Source organism: Vigna unguiculata, chromosome 5, assembly GCF_004118075.2.
Source record: "Vigna unguiculata cultivar IT97K-499-35 chromosome 5, ASM411807v1, whole genome shotgun sequence".
Taxonomy (NCBI): domain Eukaryota; kingdom Viridiplantae; phylum Streptophyta; class Magnoliopsida; order Fabales; family Fabaceae; genus Vigna; species Vigna unguiculata.
In genome coordinates this window covers 45,340,518-45,362,939 of record NC_040283.1, presented here as the reverse complement: position 1 = coordinate 45,362,939, position 22,422 = coordinate 45,340,518, and the positions used below count along the sequence as shown (strand labels likewise).

General features: G+C 29.1%; 3 protein-coding genes across 3 annotated transcripts; 2 read left to right on the top strand and 1 right to left on the bottom strand.

Moving 5' to 3' along the window:
- The first annotated feature begins 1,407 nt into the window (after nucleotides 1-1,407).
- LOC114185918 (zinc transporter 1-like) lies at nucleotides 1,408-2,751 on the top strand. The gene is made up of 2 exons (XM_028073873.1): nucleotides 1,408-2,145; nucleotides 2,217-2,751. Exons 1-2 carry the CDS (start codon nucleotides 1,542-1,544, stop codon nucleotides 2,606-2,608), a joined length of 996 nt encoding a protein of 331 aa, XP_027929674.1. The 5' UTR covers nucleotides 1,408-1,541; the 3' UTR covers nucleotides 2,609-2,751.
- A 3,136-nt stretch (nucleotides 2,752-5,887) lies between these two features.
- On the top strand, nucleotides 5,888-8,493 carry LOC114186029 (laccase-2-like). The gene is made up of 6 exons (XM_028074027.1): nucleotides 5,888-6,072; nucleotides 6,165-6,316; nucleotides 6,425-6,669; nucleotides 6,780-6,908; nucleotides 6,995-7,984; nucleotides 8,096-8,493. The coding sequence occupies exons 1-6, from the start codon at nucleotides 5,944-5,946 to the stop codon at nucleotides 8,224-8,226; spliced, it is 1,776 nt and encodes a 591-aa protein (XP_027929828.1). The 5' UTR covers nucleotides 5,888-5,943; the 3' UTR covers nucleotides 8,227-8,493.
- A 5,795-nt stretch (nucleotides 8,494-14,288) lies between these two features.
- On the bottom strand, nucleotides 14,289-19,827 carry LOC114184099. The gene is made up of 4 exons (XM_028071340.1): nucleotides 19,641-19,827; nucleotides 19,079-19,329; nucleotides 15,071-15,202; nucleotides 14,289-14,809 (listed from the first exon to the last, which is right to left on the bottom strand). Exon 4 carries the CDS (start codon nucleotides 14,752-14,754, stop codon nucleotides 14,452-14,454), a length of 303 nt encoding a protein of 100 aa, XP_027927141.1. The 5' UTR covers nucleotides 14,755-14,809; nucleotides 15,071-15,202; nucleotides 19,079-19,329; nucleotides 19,641-19,827; the 3' UTR covers nucleotides 14,289-14,451.
- Between the last annotated feature and the right edge of the window lie 2,595 nt (nucleotides 19,828-22,422).

Sequence of the window (22,422 nt, the reverse complement as noted above, 5' to 3'; positions counted from 1 at the left end):
TCTTGGTAACTAATGTTTAGTGACCAATTTTTTTTGTAGATAAAATCTTGATAGCTAAATTGTTTCTATATTAATATATTATTTCTTTTAATAAAAAAAAACATTAAGAAGATGCAAGAAAAGAACAATAGCACATCTGAAGTTGAATACTATTAACATGAAAATTAAAACGATTACCGATATCAATTACAAGTATTAAAAATTTTAATACTCTAAGCAACAAGAACTAAAAAGGTTAATGATATCAAGAGGAAAGTCAACAAAGCTTGGAAGGAAAATAATAAATTTGTATAATAATTTATAAATATTAAATAATGTTCCTAAAAAAATGTAAATAGCAGTAATAATTTAAGAACATTTCTAAATTCTTAATCCCATAAATATATTTTCTTATTTTTAAAATAAAATAAAATAAATTACAATGTAAATTAACAAGTGATTCATGATAGTAAAGCACGTGGATATTTTAGTTTTCTAGTTCAATTGCGTGAGTGAGTGAAACAGACTTTAGAAACAGAACAAAGGAATAATCGAATAAGAAAATCTGGATTACAATGGAAAATAATTTAAATGTGGGTGTAGTTATCTTCCAAATTTTCTTCCTTATATATATATATATATATATATATATATATATATATAATATTAATTGTATTAAATATAAAATATTTTACACCATAAATTATTTTTGTCATCATTTTTATCTCTCTTTTTTTTCCACAAACATAAAAAAAAAAGATTGATAAAACGTATTTTTTAAGTCAATTGTATGAGGAAGTAAATAAGTAATTTATCTTTTAAGCATGTGAGAGTAATAGAATAGTCTGTTCAAACAGATCAACCATTCTCCATGAAAAACAACACATGTTGATTATTAGCTATGCTAAGTAGACTAATGATAAAAAATCTATAATAACTTTTCATCTACAAGCATATATATCTTATAGTTTAATTCGTATATCAGTAACTTTATTGTGAAAAATACTTAACATTATCGTCATTGACTCTCGAATCCTCCAAGCACTTGAAGTAATGAACTTGCAGAAACCAACGTCCTTGGAATCTCTTCCAAGTGTTCTCCCAAATTTTGCTGGAATCAAGCTTCCGGATTGTCCTCTTGTCTTTGTTATCTCTTGTATTCCACCAAGTAAAATATGACAATGAAAGGGACAGATACGATGCGATTCATGGGAACATACAATTGATGACGGAGCATGTTTGAAAACTTATAGTATAAAGCCAAACATATTCAAACTTTTTACACTTTGCAAGAATATATTTTGGGGGAATATACATCATGACACCAATCCCTGTGTGTAGAACAAATGGTACAATACAGCATACGCATCCCTCCAAACGCAGTGCAAGTAAACGTAATACAAACTCCATAATTAATCTAATTATTGTACCAAATCACACAAACACACTAATATTTATATCTATACGCACACATGAACGCAATGCGAACGAGTAGTTGACTCCATTAAAGCAAGAAGTTCAGATTATTTGGATATAGCAGAGAAGAATAGAAAAGAACATACATGACTTCATCAAGCACAATAACTTTCCTCGTCGTGTGTCTCTTAGCCTCGCTTCTGGATCCAATCAAGGCTCACCGAGGAGAGGGTGAATCCGACAGAGAAAGTTTGCATTCCAAGGGTCTGATATTGGTGAAACTATGGTGTTTGATGATCATGCTTGTGAGCACTTTCGCCGGAGGGGTGTCTCCCTACTTCTTCCGCTGGAATGAGACTTTTCTTGTGTTGGGGACTCAGTTCGCTGGTGGGGTTTTCTTGGGAACTTCTCTGATGCATTTCTTGGGCGATTCTAATGACACTTTTCGAGAACTCACCACAAAAACTTACCCTTTTGCCTTTATGCTGGCTTCATCTGGGTACCTTCTCACCATGCTCGGTGACTGCGTAGTGGGTTTTGTCACCAGCAATACCCAGACGAAACCCAAAGTGGTGGAACTGGAAGGAGGAACACCACCACCTCAAGAACATGACCCAACCACAGATCACTGCGCAGTGGAGGCAACAAACCCTATATTGATGAAAACTTCCTCCACGGGTGACACCATTCTACTCATCCTTGCACTTTGCTTCCATTCGGTTTTTGAGGGCATTGCCGTTGGAGTTGCAGGTTATTATTTTTCTCACCTTCACCTTAATTAATCATCTTAAAATAATGTTTAATAACTTGTATTAATTCAGGTACGAAGAGAGAGGCATGGAAGAACTTGTGGACAATATCATTGCACAAGATATTTGCTGCGATCGCAATGGGAATTGCTTTGTTAAGGATGTTACCTAAGAGACCCTTAGTGACAAGTGCTGTGTATTCTTTGGCCTTCGCAGTGTCGAGCCCCGCCGGTGTGGCGATCGGAATAGCCATAGACGCCACAACTCAAGGAAGCACCGCCGATTGGATGTTTGCCATAACGATGGGAATTGCTTGTGAGGTGTTCATCTATGTTGCCATCAATCATTTGATATCCAAAGGCTTCAAACAGAAGGGGACAAGCCGTTTCGACACTCCCTGGTTTAGGTTTCTCGCAGTGCTTTCTGGTGTAGCTGTTATAGCAGTTGTCATGATCTGGGACTGATATATATGTTACATCATTTATCTTATCATCGTCATCTTTCATGTCTTTCTTTGTTCAGTATTTTTGCTCTAAGAAATTGTGTGTGACAGTTATGATGACCATGACATGTAATTAAGAGATAAGGAATTAAGGCCGAAATTTTGTGTTGCTTTTTTTCTTGTGTATTTATTTCTTTTCCATATAGTCTCTTCAATTTCAGTATTTAAGTTTTGATAAACTATACAGAATGAAGTGAAATTAAAAAAATAAGAACATAAAATAAAAGTTAAAAGCACGTCAGATAGAAATATATAATATACACTGGGGTTAAGTTTCATCACCTCTACATTAAGATCTTAATTAAATTTGTACCTTATTTTTTACTTTCATTTTGATGAATCTTTATCATGAAAATTTATACCGCAATTCCTTAAAACAAATCTTAAGTATACCAATAAGATAAACTTTTATGTTCAATTATTTGTGAAAGACTAATAAGTCATTTTTTTTTTCCAAACAAAATATTTAGTGATTGTTTTATCTTATGTTTAAAAATCTTTCAATTCCTTAAAATTTAACTTAGTTTATAGGTGGCCAAGTTAAATAAAAATAAAGTATCAAGATTAAATTTAATAAAAAAGAGAAGTATAGATTATATATATAATCAGAATTATTAAAGAGTTGGATAATTACATTTAACTTTAACAAATGAAAATTTAAAACTATTCATGGTGTTAAATAACATGAAATCTAAAAAAAAAAAAAAAACGTCGAAAGTCACAGATGGAATTCTTCGATAAATTGATGTCCTTTTTCTTCTCGACTCACTTCTTCTCAACTCCCAAAAAACCCTTTCATGATATAATTGGACAAAACATTTTAAACAATTGTTTTACATTGTCTACGTATAAAGCTCGCTGATTATTAAAATATGTTATTCTTTTCTTTTCTTTTTTCAAAAAAAAAACATATGTGTAAATATAATAGAGTTCTTGGTACTCCACAGGCCTTAAAATTTGTTTAAACAAAAAACATACAAAATTCTATTCTTCCATAACAAAACTACCATAAATTTGATCCATATTTTCATCAGTAAAAAAAGTGTTGACTTAACACAACCAATCTATTTAATTAAGGAATCATAATGTTGATTAGACTAATTTTAGTTTTATTTCATTTTCTTATTATAATTATTGAAACTAAATAGAAAATTAAGTAAATTATTTTTCAATCAATGTTAGTCGTTATTTCTTACCGATGACAATAAGAAATACTTTTCAATTGACATAAGGTAGCCATTTTAGTCGATGCTGATAATTCTCAATTGACGTTAAGATTATTTTTCCTTTTTTGTAAGCCAACTCAATTGACATTATTAGGACTTTTTTTGAATAATACTAAGAAGACTATTTTTCTTGAATGATTATATTTTGGCCAGTATTTTTTTTTTATCAATAGCAACTCTTTATTTATTTATTTTTTTGTCCAAAGTTGTCTATTATCACTTAGGCTCGCATTGTTTTGATCCATGGGAGTAAGTGGATTTTTTAGTTGACTTCGGTTGTAAAGTTAAAAAAACAATATCTAACCAATAAATTTGATGGATGTCAATTGATATAATAGTGTCCAACATCAACTAAAAACAAATCTTGATAATACTAATAAGGAAAATTCTTATTCAAACCAGTTAAACTTTTTATTAGTAGACTTTGGTCAAAAAATGATTTCGACTAATACATAAACTAAAATTCAATAAATTTGAATCTTTTATGTACACAAATAGTTTAAAATGAAACAAACTTTCTAAAAATTATGAAAATGATTTAAAATAAAATGAATTTAAACTTTTTAAAAATTATGAAATTCTTTTAACCAATGTTTCATTGAAATCACAATACAAGATTAACTTGGTTGAAAAAACCAGGTCCAAACTCATTTGTTAGATCCTTGCAATTACGTACTGTAAGGAATGAATATATTAAAAAAATCTAATAATGTGACAAACAAAAATTAACTTTGTTGTTAGATTTGTCTATCTAATTAATATACCAGAAATAATTCTATTTGAATAGAATTAGAGCATTTTAGATAAAAAATAAAATCTCTCTTTAAATATTTAAATTTTCGTGTCATTTGTTTGAAATTTTAAGATCATCATTTAAATTAAAATAATCTAATTTAATTTATCTATGTAGTTTATGGTCTCGTAACCAGTATATGATGATTTTAACTCTAATTCCTTTGCAATCTGGAAGTTTTTATTTTCAGAAAAAAAAAAAGCGTTTTAACATTTCACACCTCATTCAAAAGTAAATTGTTGTGAAAATAAGTGTAAATGTATTGTTCTGTATCCATAGCTTTACTTTTTTTATTTAGTCAGACAAAATCGTTGTCCATGCAATCTAAAATTAAAATGAGAGTATGAATGATAATGTATAACATCACTCTGAACATAGATTATTTTTAATTTCAAATTTTTGTAAGATTGATAAAATTTGCGATTTTACATAACTAAAAAGATTAAAACATATACCATTTTTTAATCTCATGCATGCACAACAATGCGATGAATTAAACCATCATTTGAAATTAAAACTAACAAATGATACGAAAAATTCCATATTTGGCTTGAAAGAAAGTATAAATGCAGGCATTAATTTCGTTGACTTGTCCCAGTCAAGAGACAATTTTCGTATCATGCTACAACATAATTGAAAACTATATGGTACAACATTTGGTTGCATGTTTTATAATAATGAATCACATTTAAAAAATTATTATTGTGAACAGAAATAATATTTGACAAATGGTAAATTGAGAGAACTTCAAATCCAATCATATATATATATATATATATATATATATATATATATATATATATATATATATTCATATACATAATACATATTTATATATATATGGTAGAAATGGTGTTAGAGATAACTAGCCTAGTCTATATCCATGGCTAGGTCGAATTTCTTGTGCTTTCTTGGCCTGTAATTAAAGAAAAAAAAGATTGGTCAAAATGTCCTTCTCATTCAATAAAGTACTGTTTGGCTTCAAAGTGGAATGCTAAAAGTTATAGAATTAGTATTGAGGAAGTTAAAGCATGAGATTCTGTTTGTTTTAAACCAATTATTGACACTCCAAACAACAAATGAAAAGTTGAACGAGTAGGTGCAGAGTTATTCCTTTCTTTTTTCGCACAGATGAATTGATGAGTAGAACTAATAACTCAACATTTTTCTCTACTGTTGTTGGAATATATTTGAAACTATATAGTTTTATAATTAGCCATGTCTTGTGAACATTCACGAACTTGGATTCTGACCACAAACAAATTGCTGCAGAACAAAATGATAAGAGTCATTCCTTCATCTGTCGCAACACTCTTTGTCTTAACCATCTTTTGGACCGTTCCAAATAATGCTGTGGTCTCAGCTACTTCAAACAATGGAGGCGTTACAAGGCACTACCAGTTCGACGTAACACGCATTAACGTTACACCACACTACTCTCTCGTTGTGTTTCTGATATCTGCTGAATGTTTTCTATTATTAATTACTTGTGCATGCAGATAAGGCTGAAAAACATTACCAGGCTCTGCCACACTAAGAACATGCTCACCGTAAATGGGAAGTTCCCGGGACCTCGTGTTGTTGCCAGAGAAGGAGACAGATTAGTGGTTAAGGTGGTGAACCATGTTCCAAACAACATCACCATTCATTGGTATGTATGTCATTTGATTATTCTGTGAACCAATCCCCATGTTGTGCATGCATGCATGCGATGAATATTTTGAGTTTTTGTGTGTGTGTAATGACAAAAAATTGACAGGCACGGAGTGAGACAGCTACGTAGTGGATGGTCGGATGGACCATCTTACATAACTCAATGTCCGGTACAAAGTGGTGAGAGTTATGTGTACAACTTCAGCTTGGTTGGGCAAAGAGGAACTCTCTTCTGGCACGCACACCATTCGTGGTTAAGGGCTACTCTCTATGGACCCCTCATCATTCTCCCAAGAACCAACCAATCTTACCCATTTGCCAAACCCTACAAGGAAATTCCCATCCTATTTGGTACATCCACACATGCATGCATCTATAATAATAATAATCAAACATTCCATTCCATTCCATTCCATTCCAATACTTCAAATATATAATGTTCTCGAAATGATTGAGTGCAGGAGAGTGGTGGAATGTGGATCCTGAAGCAGTGATTGCACAAGCTCTTCACACAGGGGGTGGTCCAAATGTCTCTGATGCCTACACCATTAACGGGCTTCCTGGACCCCTCTACAATTGCTCCACTAACGGTATTCAAACCTAATTTTCTGAGTAATTAATTAATTAATCAATAGGGTTTCGTGTGAGATTAATTATGTTTATGCATGGTGGATAGATACGTTCAACCTAAGGGTGAAGCCGGGGAAGACGTATCTTCTACGTTTGATCAACGCTGCAGTGAATAATGAACTCTTTTTCAGCATAGCAAACCACACCATGACGGTTGTTGAAGCTGATGCTGCATATGTTAAACCCTTCAACTCCGACATCATCGTCATTAGTCCAGGACAAACCACCAACGTCGTCTTGAACACAAAACCTGAGTACATAAATGCTACTTTCTTCATGCTAGCCAGACCATTTTTCACTGCTAAGGGTACCTTTCTCAGTTCCACGTTAGCCGGCATTCTAGAATACGACAACGACAACGACAACGACACCCCTCCTTCGGAATATTCAGACATGAAAAACCGTACCCTACTGAAACCAACCCTTCCTGCTATTAACGATACATCGTTCGTTGCGAATTTCAGTCGTAAATTTCGCAGTTTGAACAGCGCAAAGTACCCTGCGAACGTCCCTCAGAAAGTTGACAGGAGTTTCTTCTTCACGATAGGTCTCGGGAGCATTCCCTGTCCCAGAAACCAAACATGTGAAGGGCCTAACAAGAGAACAAAATTCGCTGCTTCCATGAACAACATATCTTTCGATCTCCCTTCGGTGGCAATTCTTCAACAGCATTATTTCTCAGGGAAGGATAACGGTGGTGATTACACCACGGATTTCCCAGTAGTTCCCCCGAGAGCCTTTAACTACACGGGGACACCACCGAATAACACGATGGTGAAGATTGGAACGAAGGTGGTGGTGATACCTTACAACACGAGAGTGCAGGTGGTGCTGCAGGACACTAGCATCTTGGGAGCAGAGAGTCATCCGTTACATCTTCATGGGTTCAACATGATGGTGGTGGGTCAAGGTTTTGGGAACTTTGATCCTGTGACAGATCCTGGGAAGTTTAATCTGGTGGACCCTGTGGAGAGGAACACCATTGGTGTGCCTTCTGGTGGTTGGGTTGCGATTCGCTTTGTCGCTGACAACCCAGGTGATGAATTCACTTCAAATGCAAGAGGAAATTAACATTGCTATTTAATGATATTATTATGATACAAGTTGAAATTGTGATGATATCTAACTGTGAATTAATTAATTATAGGAGTTTGGCTGATGCACTGCCACATTGATTTGCACCTGAGTTGGGGGTTGAGGATGGCTTGGATTGTGAACAACGGCAAACTCTCTCATCAGAAGTTGCTCCCTCCACCTTCGGATCTCCCAAAATGTTGATCATCATTTTGGAAAGTGTAGTTTTTTAATTTCTATGTAGGGAATGAACAAAAAGTTGCTTTCAAGTTTTAAATTTTAGGATCCAGATTTCTGGTAGCTATCTAATCATGCATGCATTCGGAAGAATACCTTCATTCTTCTCCCCCAAAAGTGTCTATTACAAATTAAGTAGCTAGGATAGCTACTCCAGGACTTTTTAATCATCCCAAGTTTAATTGTTATCAGACAAATATCTATGTTTTGTAGGTTATCTATGTATTTTCTTTTCCTCGGTTTACTTGTTAACAAGGACTGGTAATTGCCTTCTATGCACTTTATTTTCAAAATTTAAGCCCTAATTTGCCTGGTTAATCAATGTGTTGACTTTTCAATTTACCGGAAGGAATTAATCTTAGAAATAATCTAAGTAAGTCAAAAGACTTACAGGATATAATAGACAAACTTAAATAATATAAAATTAAAGACCCGACCCATAATATTATTATTTTACGATTTTAAGGTTAAAATGGTATTAAATGTCTTTTATATATATATATATATATATATATATATCCCATCAATTAATTATCTAGGTATTCATTTATAACTCCATTTTTTTTTTATCTTTTCTTTTAAGGTTTTCCAAAATCGTGTGTCAATTTTCTAAATTCGAGATCTCGAAAATTCAATATCTACGAAGTTACTATCATATAAAAAAAAACACCGACAATTTTGTAATTATAAACATGAGGCGGTGGAAAAGTAAAATTACGGAGTTTTAATAACAGTTAGAGGTTGGAGGAATTTTAAGTTTAAGTGAGACTTATAGCGAATTATTGAATGACAGTTGGAACCGTTGTTAAAAATTCTAAAAAAGACTTGTAACTTCTTTTTGAAAGAATCTAAATTAATTGATGATTTATTAATCAAATAATAATTATTTAATAAAAAATATTTTAATAAATTATATATTTATTATTTTAAGTAATCTACATTTAAATTGCAAGAAAAAAAATTGTATCAACGATAACATAATATGATTGTCTTACATGGATATAAAAGTTGAATATTAATGATGATGACATTAACTGTCTTTTTTTATTTAAAATAAAAGGTGAATGCATACTTGTTTTTATACTAAAACATTCAAAGTAATGTAACAAATTTATTTAATTGTTAGATTTTGACATAACTTTCATTTTATTTGGAAAAAAAAATAATGCAATTTTTCATTCTCTTTCACTTATTTTTTTCAACATTGCTATTGATTACACATACTCTGATTTTATTTAAATGATGTGATGCTTTTAAGGGAAGACATACTTACATTTTATTAAATCGAATAATTATTAGGATGTACATTTAATTTATTTCTATCCTTTTTAATATTTTTATTTATTATTTACACTTTTTGTCTTATGAAAAATCTTAATTTCAAATGTTAAATAATATAAAGTTTTAGAATATGTACCCTTTTGATATTAAATAATTTAAAATATCATTTTTTTTACTAAATGTGTTTTTGTCCTTTAATTTTTATTTAAAATTAGAATTAGTCAATCTTTGAAACTTTAGATTAATTTAGTCTTTCATTTTTATAAATGAATTGATTTAGTCGTTTTAACTAAATTCTTTTAAGTTTATTTGATGTTTCAAATGTGTTTCTCACCTAACATTAGAATGGAGATGTGTCAAACGGTATAAACAACTCAAATACTATGATAAAACGCATTTAAAACGTCAAATAAATTTAATAAAATTTGATTAAAAAATTAAATTTAAACATTTCTAAAGTTAGGAGACTAAATTGGATTAAAGTTTTGATTACTAATTCTAATTTTTATTAAAAGTCAAGCAACATATTTAACATTTTTGTATGATTTAATTTGTTTTAAATATATATATATATTAATAAATATTGATCATTTACTATGCATAAAAATTTATTAAAAAATAAAAATAAAAAAAAATTTAAACATCAGATGATACTTAATATATTTTATTGCTTCTAGTTTATTTTGGAATGTACTTTTTAAATTTATTGTTTATACTTTGAAAAGCCCATATGAAAGAAAGAGAAATGATGGTGAGATACAAAAGAAACTCTACAATACAATGATGTCAATATTGGTTTGAATTAGGTCCAGGATAATATTTTTTATTTGTGATAAAATTTAATTTTTGTATTTTTGTTAGGAATTTCCCTTTCTTTTACATCTGACATGTAATAGACACTTTCCCCTTAGTTGTTTTTAAGTTGATGTTGAATAATACACATGGTACAAAAAAAATGAAGAATTAACAAATGGAATAAAAGTTTTTAAAATTAATAAAAATAACATATCTTCTTAACTAATTTTTAGTATACAGTACTTAAGAGCTGAGAAAAGAAACAATAAAAGAAACTATAATGTAAATTATAAAAAGTAACTATTTGTATTATATATAATTAAACTACACAACTTTAATACAATATATAGAATAAATAATATATCTAATTATCTTATTTTTCAAATATAATAAAGAAAATTACATAAGATAAAAAGTAATAACAATATATATAATTTTATTTGTAAAAAAGATAATAAGACAGTGATGAAAAAAAGTGCAGAGAAACATGTGCTAATCACATCTAACGTCAGTGTGTCAGTAATTTGTTTTTTTGTTCGTAGGTATATGGAATGCCATACCATACGCATTCCCCACTCTGTGCTAATCATTCAATAATTGTACACATAATAACTTTGCCAATCACACCATGCCATGCATTTCTTTCCCCAATTTTATTTTTAATTTTACTACATACTCATAAAATCATAATTATTGTTAGTGAATACATTAAGATAATATACTACATATATTAAAGACAAATTACAAAATTAAAATACAAACAACAAAAACATACTTTCCCCTACTATTACCACCCAATTTACCAAAAAAAAAAGTATTCAATTCTTAAAATTGTGTCATAAATAATATTAATATCTCAATAAATATATTTAGGGTTAAACAAGTATTTAGTGTTAGCTAAAAAAATAATTAATGTTAGAAATTAAATGGAATGCATCTTCTTTTAAACAAAGGTTTAGTCAAGTTAAACTTATATATAGTTAATTGAGTATTTACTAATTTTTTTTCCCTTTAATTGAGTACATAAAAAATTTAAAATTCTTAATTAAGTTTACGTAGTTTAATATTTTTTATATTTAAATAATATAATTATTATTACATCTCATCATATTGTATATTTGTCTTCATGTAATAAAAAATGCGAGATTTTATTGTTGATATAAAAGTTGTATTGCAATCATTCTAAAATCATGGATAATTTTTAATGTTTTATTTTACAATGTATTGGGTAACGAAACCACCATATTTTTTTTATATTTTTATGTCATTATTTACAAACAATAAAGATAATTTTTTTTAATCATGTATCTAACATGTTTTCGATCATCATAATTGTCATTTTACATCAATCATAATGTGTTAGTAACAAAATATCACATTATACAGAAATACATGCAAGTAAGATAGTAAAAGAATATAATTAATGAGAAACTTAAACAAAAGTGACTCAATTGAAAAAAAAAATCAAATACTTAATAAAATAAAGTTCAATTAAAAATATTGAAATTATTATAAAATTAAAACTTAATTAAACATGAAACAAAATGCATATTGTCTACTTCGGTGGTATCCTAATCATGGAGGAAAAGCTACAACGTTTGAAAGATGATTTGATTTGCAACTATCATGTCTAATACATCATACATCACGCTAATATTTTGTTTTGGGCCCAATATAATAACAAAAATCAAATAAAATAAATGTGGGCTTGGTGATGAACGAGCCCATTTAACGTGCAAAGTTGATTCTATGATTCCCTTTTTGAACTGGTTAGGGTTATTTATCCACTAGGTTTTCTGAAAATTGTTATAATTAATTTTCTAACGAATTCATATATTTGATATTAATTATAAACATATTAAAAAAATTGGTATTAGATGAAAGAGATTGAGTTGGGGCAATAAAGAGAGAAGATAGATGAAAAGTTTGGTATTGAGAGACAAAGTTAGAAACTTATAGATTCCATCTAAGTGGAGCTATAAGACAAAATAAATGTATTTTTCTAGAAATCCGCAGCTTTGATCTTAGGTTAAAATCGAATAACATGCCATCCAACAAGTCACATGTTATAACATCAAAGAAAGTGACAAAGAGATAAACACTCATGTCAACATCAAGATTCAGGTACACTGTTTGATATACAACAATTTCGAAGGAAAATTCTACTACACAACCTTCCACCTCTAACATAAATTTTACCATTTAACCTTCTCATGCACCATTTCTAGACATGTACAATGAAATCTCAACAATCAATAAATCATTCTTCACTATAATTACCACAAAAATTTACTCTACTAAAAGTTTTTTTCTTTTTATGTGTTAATGAATATGAATATTTGTGTCTCTTGATATTTTCAACCCTTATCTATTATTTTTAATAATCAAAACTTAACACTTGATTTCTTATTAATAACAATGTTATATTTCTTATTAATATAATCTTAGATTCGTTTAAAATATTGATACATTTAAGAATTAATTTAATGTGAATAATTTTATTTACTATATCTTCATTTTCTATGCATATTATATAAGAATATTATGATAGAAGCTTATATGTTAATAACTTTTACTTGCATTTTGAAAATTATAACAGTTTTATTTTACTACTTTATGATAAAATTTAACAAAAAAATCATAGTTTTGTATAATAACTTTTAATTTAATAGGATATGTTTTTAATCTCTCCTAATTAGTTAGCAACGATTTTTTATCGCAGTTAAAAACATTTAAAAGCCGATGAAAATTTTCAAAACTACCGGTATTTGTTTTAATATCAGAGTAATGATATTTTACATACATTTTTGTCGGAATCAAGTTTAATAGTGAAAAAATTAAGTTAAAATAAAATCAAGTAAATAAATAGAATGGAAAAATGATTTAGTTTTAGTTGATACATCAGCTAATGAAAATAGGATACCCATGAAGTCTAGAACAATATGTTTTTGAAAAAATAGTAAACCACATCAAAAAGAAAGAAATAAAGAAATGTGTGACCAAAATAAAAAATAAAATAAGTATTAGATATATAGATCCATTTTTTTTATTATTTTGAGAAAAAATAATAAATGTACTTAAAAAGTTTATTTCAATCAGTATATTGTTTTGCGTTATTTGTATTCTTTCAATGTGTTAATAATACGTTCCATCTTTAGCATAGCAAGTGTTAAAAATATACTAAAAATATAACTATACCTATAAATATATATATATATATATATATATATATATTATCAATTAAATAATGTATACAAATTTGAAAATTCACCTGAAATAATATTCTGTGATTGAATAAAATTGTGTGATATTATTTATATATTTGTCTGGCGAAGGATATATAGCTCGGATAGGGTTAAAAAAATACAGTAACCCTAATTTCTGAATAGCTTCATTCATATATTTTTTATTTGAACACTATTTAAAAGTGGTTTAAATTAAAAATTCTGTACTTTTATCTTTCATTTAATAAATTACACTGAAACACCTTTTTAAGTTACTTAATAATAATATTGTAATGAAAAGGTTATTTGACAACGTGGTGAAAGGTTAAATCTTGGAACTGACATAACAGAGCCTATTTGATGAAATATTAACTAAGATGAGTGGGGACAGATTGGAAAAATAGAGAGATTCCAGCTTCACAATCATACTGCCATCAAATTCAAAAACGAAAGAATAAAGAAAGAAGAAGTTAAGTTCTGGTAAGTTGCATAAAGAAGAAGGAATGAATGTAATGGAACTTCAATTTTCAACGCAGATCCAAACTCTACCTAAGCATTCAGAACAGAATAATATGCACTGTCTAAATCCCTCAGAACAGAACAGAGAGAGAATCTGAGAATTAAACATGACTCATGATTCAACAGATTGAAAGTTTTGAGTAGCAGTTTGATTTCAGACAAAGTAAGAGACAGACAAAAATCAAACGTAGGATGCAGTGGATGTACATATTTGCAGCAATGTGTAAATCTTATAACTCACCTCAGTTAAAGTTGTAATTACAATCGAATCTATAGTATTTGAAAGAGGGCCAAAAAAGGATCTCATGGATCAGAAACAAAAAAAAAATTGTGGCAGAAAAAACCGAGTACAAGATCTGTGCATTTTTGCAGTTCATGAATCCCCGTGCTTGTGCCAGCAAACTAACATGGCCACGCACCTTCTCATAATGTAAAAGCGCGCTTTCTGTTCTTTTGCTATATTGGTGCATTTCCGACCGATGGAAGGGTTCTTCTGCGAGAAGCTCCTAGGGAGATTGTTGTTGCATTTGGAAGAAGAAGAAGACGAAGAAGAATTCTTCTGGGACAAGCTTCTAAGGAGAGGTGAATTTGAAGTAGAAGAACTCCTTGAGAATAAGGACCTTGATGAAGAAGAGGCTTGGGTGTTTTTCTTTGATGCCTTTCTCTTTTCATCCATGAGAAGAAGCAGAGGAACAGTGACTGTGATGTTGAGTAGCTACCACACCCTTTGTCTGTAAGAAGAAGAGGAAATGAGATTGCGATAAGAGAGAAGAAAGTCACTGTGGGAGTGTGTGTATATATGTAAGGGTTGAAAGAGATGATCAGTGTTTGCTAGTAGGTCATGGTCACCATAACATAACACACTTTGTTGTTTATATATATCCACTTACCACACTGCTCATACATACACAAATAAATATAAATTTTCACATGTAGAAACATGTAATACAATACAAGCACAAGAACATTTTATTCTTAAAAAAAAAAGTTACCATTTTTCACTGTGGTGGGGCTAATTCACGAAACCCTGTCCATGGAAATCGCCTCGGATATGCTATGATTCTCTTTGGAGACACACATCTTGTACGGTTCCAAAATGGGCAGTCACTTATTAAAATCGTCCCCTGTAGACAAAATGTTAGCTGGTTCTCATGTGGAACGTTGTGCGTCTTGTGTGTGTGCCTCATATACTCCACCACTGTATTTTTCTTTTTTTTTTTATCTCTCTTATTTTTATTCAGTTTCTCTGATATTTTCCACTGTTTTTGATTTGTTCAAAGAAACAGTTGCGAGCATCCTAAGCTTTTATTTCTGTGGAGCCTTCTACGTTTGTTGATTTTTAGAGTGTGCCTAATTTGCAGTTGAAGATGCTTTTCCTTCAGCGGAAAAATGTGCACATGCATGACAGTACTCTGCATCTCCTTGGTAGTCCAAAACTGTGTTTAAATTATAAGCCTTGATGAGTACATTACGAGACCAGTGTACATCATCCCCATCTTATTCGTATCAACGTGACTCTTGTTTCTCAATTCTCACTACACAAAGATATAAACTTTAAACCTAATTTAACCTCCCAAAATCGATTTAACCCATGTATCGACTTATATACGGTATACTTTTATCTGTATACCACAAACTTGTCTTTATCTCTGATCCAACAATAGTATGATATGTGGTGAATGTTATGATCGTTCGAAACGAAACACACATGTCCATGGATTCGGTGCTAAAGCATATTTTTTCTACCTTTATAAGTATATAGTTTCCTATCTTTGTCTGTTGAAAAAAAAAACCAGAATTGTGAGCATCACAGCCACTGGTATAAACAAAACCATATTATTGTTCTTGTCAAGTTATTTATTTATTCATTACAGGGCTGAATTCACAGGCACATGGTGTTGCAACTACGTACGTAGCTAGAGCAGTAGTTAGAATAGTGAAAAAATGTATGGGATTTTGAAGTTTTGGATGGTGAATTTAAAATCTTGTCATGCTTAACTTATTATCATGTGAGGGAATTGATCTGTTGTATTAATAGTTTATTAGATGTGGCCGCTCTTAGTACTGCAGTTAAAATATGTGAGTTTGAGAAAAAGAAAAGAAAAGGAAGGATATGAAAATGGGGATGAAGAAGGAATCTAATGATTTGAAAAGAAGCTTTTTTGAAGATTATTTGACTGGTCAAAAAACTTTGCAATCACATGCATGTAAGTATATATGATTATCATTGGTAAGCAAAATTAGAGTAAAAAGTACACGGAGCATAATTTTTAGGTCGGGCATATGTGGGTCTATTTAGAGTGAATGTGAACCAAGTATTTTGCTTCTTTTTTTCATGGCACGTACGCATAAAATTGGAGCCTGTGACGTTGTTTTCTGAGGACCCTGTCTCTCTGGGTACACCACAAATTCAGCGTTCTTGTTGTTGCTCTTCAAGTAAAATTTTTATATGCAGTCAAATTATTAATTATTAATGCACCCAAATTAATTATTAAAACATAAGATACAGCACCACCGCAATCAAGTTGTCGTAAATTACTAATTAGTGTTGGTCAAAAGATGATGTCGATGGTCAAACATCATGTCACGTGGGGTGCTGTGGTTGGTGTAAAATGCTTATATCTCCTAATTTCTGTTCATAAAAACTAAACAAGTTTTTCTTCTTTCTAATATATGTATTACTCTATCATAATTGCTATTCAGTGCACAACTTCTCAATAATTAAAAACTATCCAAATGGATGTATGGTGTGAAGAAGAAGCAATTAATAATAAGAATCTTGGTGAAAAAAATTGAAACAAGGACATTTTTAAATCATCATATATAATTTCTTAAAATCTTTTTAAGGAAATTAAGTTCTCAGTGGACAGGACATATAGGAGTAAAATTTTGTTTTTGTATGTTGAGTAGGAATGTTATTAGCTAGGTGTAGGTGTGAGTGTGTATATGTGAACAACCTTAAGATTGAAAATGCAGAAAAAGTGGAAAACAAGAACCACACAATTAACTTGAGATAATAGAAACATGAATTCCTGAATTTTTAATGTCAAAATGTTGAAATTTCTGATTTAGGTGTTTTGGTTTTCACAATGGTTTTGCTGGCCATGTCGGCCGGGAAGAATATGAGGAATGGAGAGTCCCACATGCAGACATGTGAGCTGCACAAGGATGGTCAGGTGGGGAAGGTGTTACCATATACATACACATACATACGCATATATATATATATATATATATATATATATATATATATATATATATATATATATATATATATATATATATATATACCTTATCACTCTGTCTTACAGAACAGTGCGATGTGGGTCAAGGGAGTAAATTGTGAATTTCAATTTGGCACCCAAATCATCAGGGCTAAAGTGACGTGTACTATACTGTTTTTTTATCCTTTCTTTCTTTTTCTTGTTTTTATTTGTGGCCATGTGTCCCAAGACTAACTAAGATAACATGCAGAGTTAAGGTTCATCGTGATTTATCGTTTGGACAATAATGCAAATGACAGAGGATATATACACTATAATACATGAGTTTTGGTAGAAATACTTGTGTATTTTCTTTAGGCTTAATTAATACCTCTTGTTTGAACTTTTTTTGAAAGATATTTTGGGACAATATCTTAGCACAAGTTGCCAGATTAATTGTGAGAAAACTATGATGTTTATTGTGAGAACCATTGAAAAGGTTGCAACTGCATTGATGATAACAATTTTACAGTGAGATATACATTAATGCATCACTCTAACTGCGTGTTTAGGCTGGTGTTTATGAAGTTAATTTTGATTAGAATTGATAATTAAACGATACATAAAAAGAAAAAAATTACAAACTTTAAGTTGACTTAATATTTTTTTCATTATGTTCAATGTTTTTTCTCAACATTTTTTACTTAATGTGATTCTAGTATTTATAAAAAGAGTTAATGTAGTCCTTATGTTACATCAATATTAACACTGTTAGATAGAGATGACTTGTTAAAGTGATATATTTATGTTTCTAAAAAGTACCTTTAGACATTATCTAATCAGAAGGATATATCAACTCCTTTTAATAAATATTAGGACCATATTATGTAAAAAATATTAATAAAAATCATTAAACAAAGTGGGAAAGAAAAAAGAAAATTTTAAAATTTTAGTCATTATGTTAAAGTTTTTATCGTGTATTTATACTATCTCGATATATGTGTACTCAAACAATCCAATATAGAGAAATTAATATGTATATATATGTAACTTTTTTTTTCTTTTTTAAATTTTATATCACGATATCAACTCTACTAGACATATATAGTTATAATTCTACACATACTTTCAAAATTAAATATAGCAATTATTTGAGTTCCATGTAAAGAAACCAACTTTGGATTATCAGCTCCACTTTCTAATTTCCCCCTATATATCCTCTTTTGGTGAATTTATATATTATCGAGGGAAGACACCATCTTTCTACTCAAAGAAGTTGCTCCAACAATATAATTCAACAATTCATAAACATTATATATATATATATATATATATATATATATATATATATATATATATATATATATATATATATATATATATATATATATATATATATATATATATATATATATATATATATATATGAATCAAACAAAGTCTTTTACCTTCGCTAAACTATAGATAGAGTAACTTAATTTATGCCTTAAGAAGAACATGTCAAAATCAAGTTACGCAGAAGCCAAGGAAAACTATATATACTAATGTCAAATACCACCCATATTTTGTAGAGAAAAAACACTAACTTTTCAGACCAAAGAAAAACAGTACTATATATATATACACAATATATTTATAAACAGAGACGACATGACCACACTCATGATGAAATTCATAATTTTTTTCGTTTCTTTATCCAGTAAGTGGACAAGTTGGAAGAAAGAATCCTATCTTGTTTTACAACAAACATTAACAAAAGCATGCAGAATGATGAATAACATATACAATAGAACTTACATATATAAGATCCAATGATTAATTTCTCCACTGCATGCTTCCTTTGAGCTGAATCGGAAATTCTAGTCATGTATTTGCCAGTGCAGCATCATCAAGATTCTCACTTCTTTGTCTGAACTTCCATAGCCAACATGTACATAGCTAAAGTCCTTTGGAGGTGTGAATCTTGATCTTGCTGCACCGGCAGTTACTGACTGTGTTCTTCACCTTTTTCTCTTGAAGTTTGAAGATATCAGCAATTAAAATTGACCCTGAAATTGAAGAAGTGAGTATATATATGTTACAAGAAGAGTGAATCCGAGGAGAAGATATATAGGACGAATCATAAACTATTGATGACAAAAACAAGCTCCATGTAAGTTGAAATCTAAGACTTTGTGTTTACCCCGGGTGACAAGGCTTTTTTAGGCGGCACCGAAAGTTGATTGAAAAAGCTAATCAAGATTAGTCTAACAACATAGTACATACACACATGTGTATTGATTCAATTGGGATCAGAGCAGAAGAACATGAAAGAAACATAACAGAAGAGAAGACTTAGTATAAACTATAAATCTAGTACCTTAGTTTTTCAACTATGAAGACATGGTTGAAACTTCATTTGAGAGGCTCAAAGATCAAATCTTTGGTTATGTTTTGAAGGAGTAGCTAGCTGAGTATTTATGTGACAGAAGTCAATAGGAAAGAATGAGTGCAGAGGAAAAATTCGCACATAGATTGTGCTTTAGTGTGAATCAGGTCATCAAAGGTCTTGCCTCATGACAGTATAAATTGACCTTTGCATTCAAATTTTAATACAACTTAATAAAGTCTTTTTGTGCTTAAATATTTAAAAAAAAGTCACCAAAAATAAGTTAGTGAAATCTTCAATAACATTCTTCTAAAAATAGTTGTGCTGTCGAATTTTTTAGTGTACTTTTAATATGGGTGTGTATTTTAGCTTAGAAGGAAAATGAAACTTCATGTTACAAAATACATTCCCAGCATGAAAAAAAAGAATGGAAATTTATGACTTTATGGTAGGTCAAACTCAAATTACACCTATTTGATAAATAAGTGAGGGGAGAGCTTATTTAAAAACTTATATAATAAAAAACTTATGTTTTTTTTTTAAATGTTTATATGTTCGTAGTTCAAAGTTAAATTTGCTAACTGGCGTATAAATGTTTGTCCATTTTCTAGGTATTTCGTGGTGTTATTTAATCGATCATATGCCAACGTAAACTTTTATTTAGACTTCATGATTATTTATATTGAATTTTGTCAAAAATTGAAATAAGAACAATTTACTATGTTAAATTTTAAAATGTTAAAAAAATTATATATATAAATAAATCTCTATCAATGGCCCCAATCATCAGACATCTAATTTAATTTAAGGACACAAGATGCATGATGACATGTAAAGCCCAAGACACATCATAAAGTAGCAGCCTGCAATATTGCCTTTCTTCTTTTGGCCACCCAGGTTTATTATTTTATTGAGAATAAAATTCTTCACTAGGAATCTAATTATGCTGTTATTCGAGATAAGAGCAATTTGCAAATAATTATCTACCCATCCTAAGCAAGTTTTAAATACCTGAAAAGAAAAAATAATAATAATAATTGGAAGATATAAAAAACACTATTTGTTATCATTAAAAATTCATGAAATTATATAATTATGAAATACGTAACCTGAGTATCACAGCCAACAAACTTTAACTCCAATGGGCTCAAGCTAGCAGGGCCGGCCCACCAGTTTGTGATATTCGCATCTCAATCTAGGGGTAACTTATAATTTCATGCTGCAGCATAAACTTTTCATTTCCTATATAATAATATGAAACATATATTTTAGATTCTAATTATAAATATTTTTTATTTTGTATAATTTAAAATATATTTTTTGTTTTGTGTTTTTCATTTTATATTCTGAAATATTTTAAATTCTAAAATTATCTTTTTATAATATACAATCCAAAATATAAATATATTTTAAAATATATAATTCAAAATATAAATATAAAAAAATTTCAAACATAAAAAATTTATTCTAAAATATCTAATTTAAAATAAAAATATATATTAAGTGATATAGAAATTAATTTGAATTTAAAAATTACGTTTCAAATTATACATTTATGTACCAAATAAAATTATGAGGTGAAGGAGTAAGCCACTTAATCCAGCAGAAAATGCCCAGCAGTCTTCCCATACCATTCTGTTTTACCGAAAAAATTCTTTAACTCAAATTTATTTTATTTTATTTGAATTTTCGTTTGCCATTTGATAATATAAGCGGTAAAATTGGTCTCTGTCATCCGTTTTGACCTGATTTTTCGATAATATGTCATGAATTAGATAGAATTGATCCGTATATTTTGGATTTAACTGACCATCATTTTTTTTTATTTTAAAAAATAAAAGTTAATTTGTTTCTAAATTTGTTAATCTTTTTATTTTTAAAATTTGTTTACATATATACATTTAAATGAATATAAATTTTTAAAATTTTTAATTAATTTCATAATTAGATAAATTAAAATAAGTATTATATATTTAAATGTTAATTTTTTTTTATGAAAATAATTAAAATTTAATTTTTAAATATTAAAGATTTAAATAATTATAATATTATATATTTATATTTTTCAAAAATTTAACATAAAAAAGTTAATATTTTAAATTGTTTTTTTATTTTATTTTACTATTTTAAAAAGTTGGACCAATAAAGCAGGCCATAAAAATAGGGAAAGTAAAACAAAGGAGCTAGTTAATGTAGTGAAGAAAAATATGGTATACATGAAATAAAATAAATAAGATTCAGATACATATAATAACTTTTATAAATACATAAAATAGTAGATATATAAGTTTAATTAATAATTTAATTTTTGTATTAGATTTTTTTACTTAATGAAGTTATATATAATCAATATAATCTTTTTAATTTAGTAAAATATAATAAATATATTAATTTAAAATAAGACCCTTTGAAATATGAAAATATATCGATAAACGAAAAACTTAATCAATAAATTGTTGATTCAATATTATTTCAAAATATTTTACAATTAGTTTGATTTCATATCTAGTGGTAATGTGTGTTATCGGTTACCATGTCGTATTATTGAGTGGCAAACTAAATATTTTTCTGGATATTCATTATTCTAAAATAAATCTTAGTAATAAAATACTATAGAAGTTATAAAATACCATCCAAATATATGAATTTACAGAACATATCTTAAATCATGATGATGGGTAAACTTAGCAAATGGTAACAAAGATAAACAAGTAGCAAATGGTGACAAAATAAATAAGTCTTATGAAATTATGCTAAACATGTGGATAATAAA

What these genes read in the sequence shown, in the direction of transcription:
- LOC114185918 (XM_028073873.1), top strand. Translation starts at nt 1,542, where the DNA reads ATGACTTCATCAAGCACAATAACTTTCCTCGTCGTGTGTCTCTTAGCC. An exon ending in CATTGCCGTTGGAGTTGCAG is followed by an intron (nt 2,146 to 2,216) that starts GTTATTATTTTT and finishes GTATTAATTCAG; the next exon opens with GTACGAAGAGAGAGGCATGG.
- LOC114186029 (XM_028074027.1), top strand. Translation starts at nt 5,944, where the DNA reads ATGATAAGAGTCATTCCTTCATCTGTCGCAACACTCTTTGTCTTAACC. An exon ending in CTACAATTGCTCCACTAACG is followed by an intron (nt 6,909 to 6,994) that starts GTATTCAAACCT and finishes CATGGTGGATAG; the next exon opens with ATACGTTCAACCTAAGGGTG. An exon ending in CTTTGTCGCTGACAACCCAG is followed by an intron (nt 7,985 to 8,095) that starts GTGATGAATTCA and finishes AATTAATTATAG; the next exon opens with GAGTTTGGCTGATGCACTGC.
- LOC114184099 (XM_028071340.1), bottom strand. Translation starts at nt 14,754, where the DNA reads ATGGATGAAAAGAGAAAGGCATCAAAGAAAAACACCCAAGCCTCTTCT.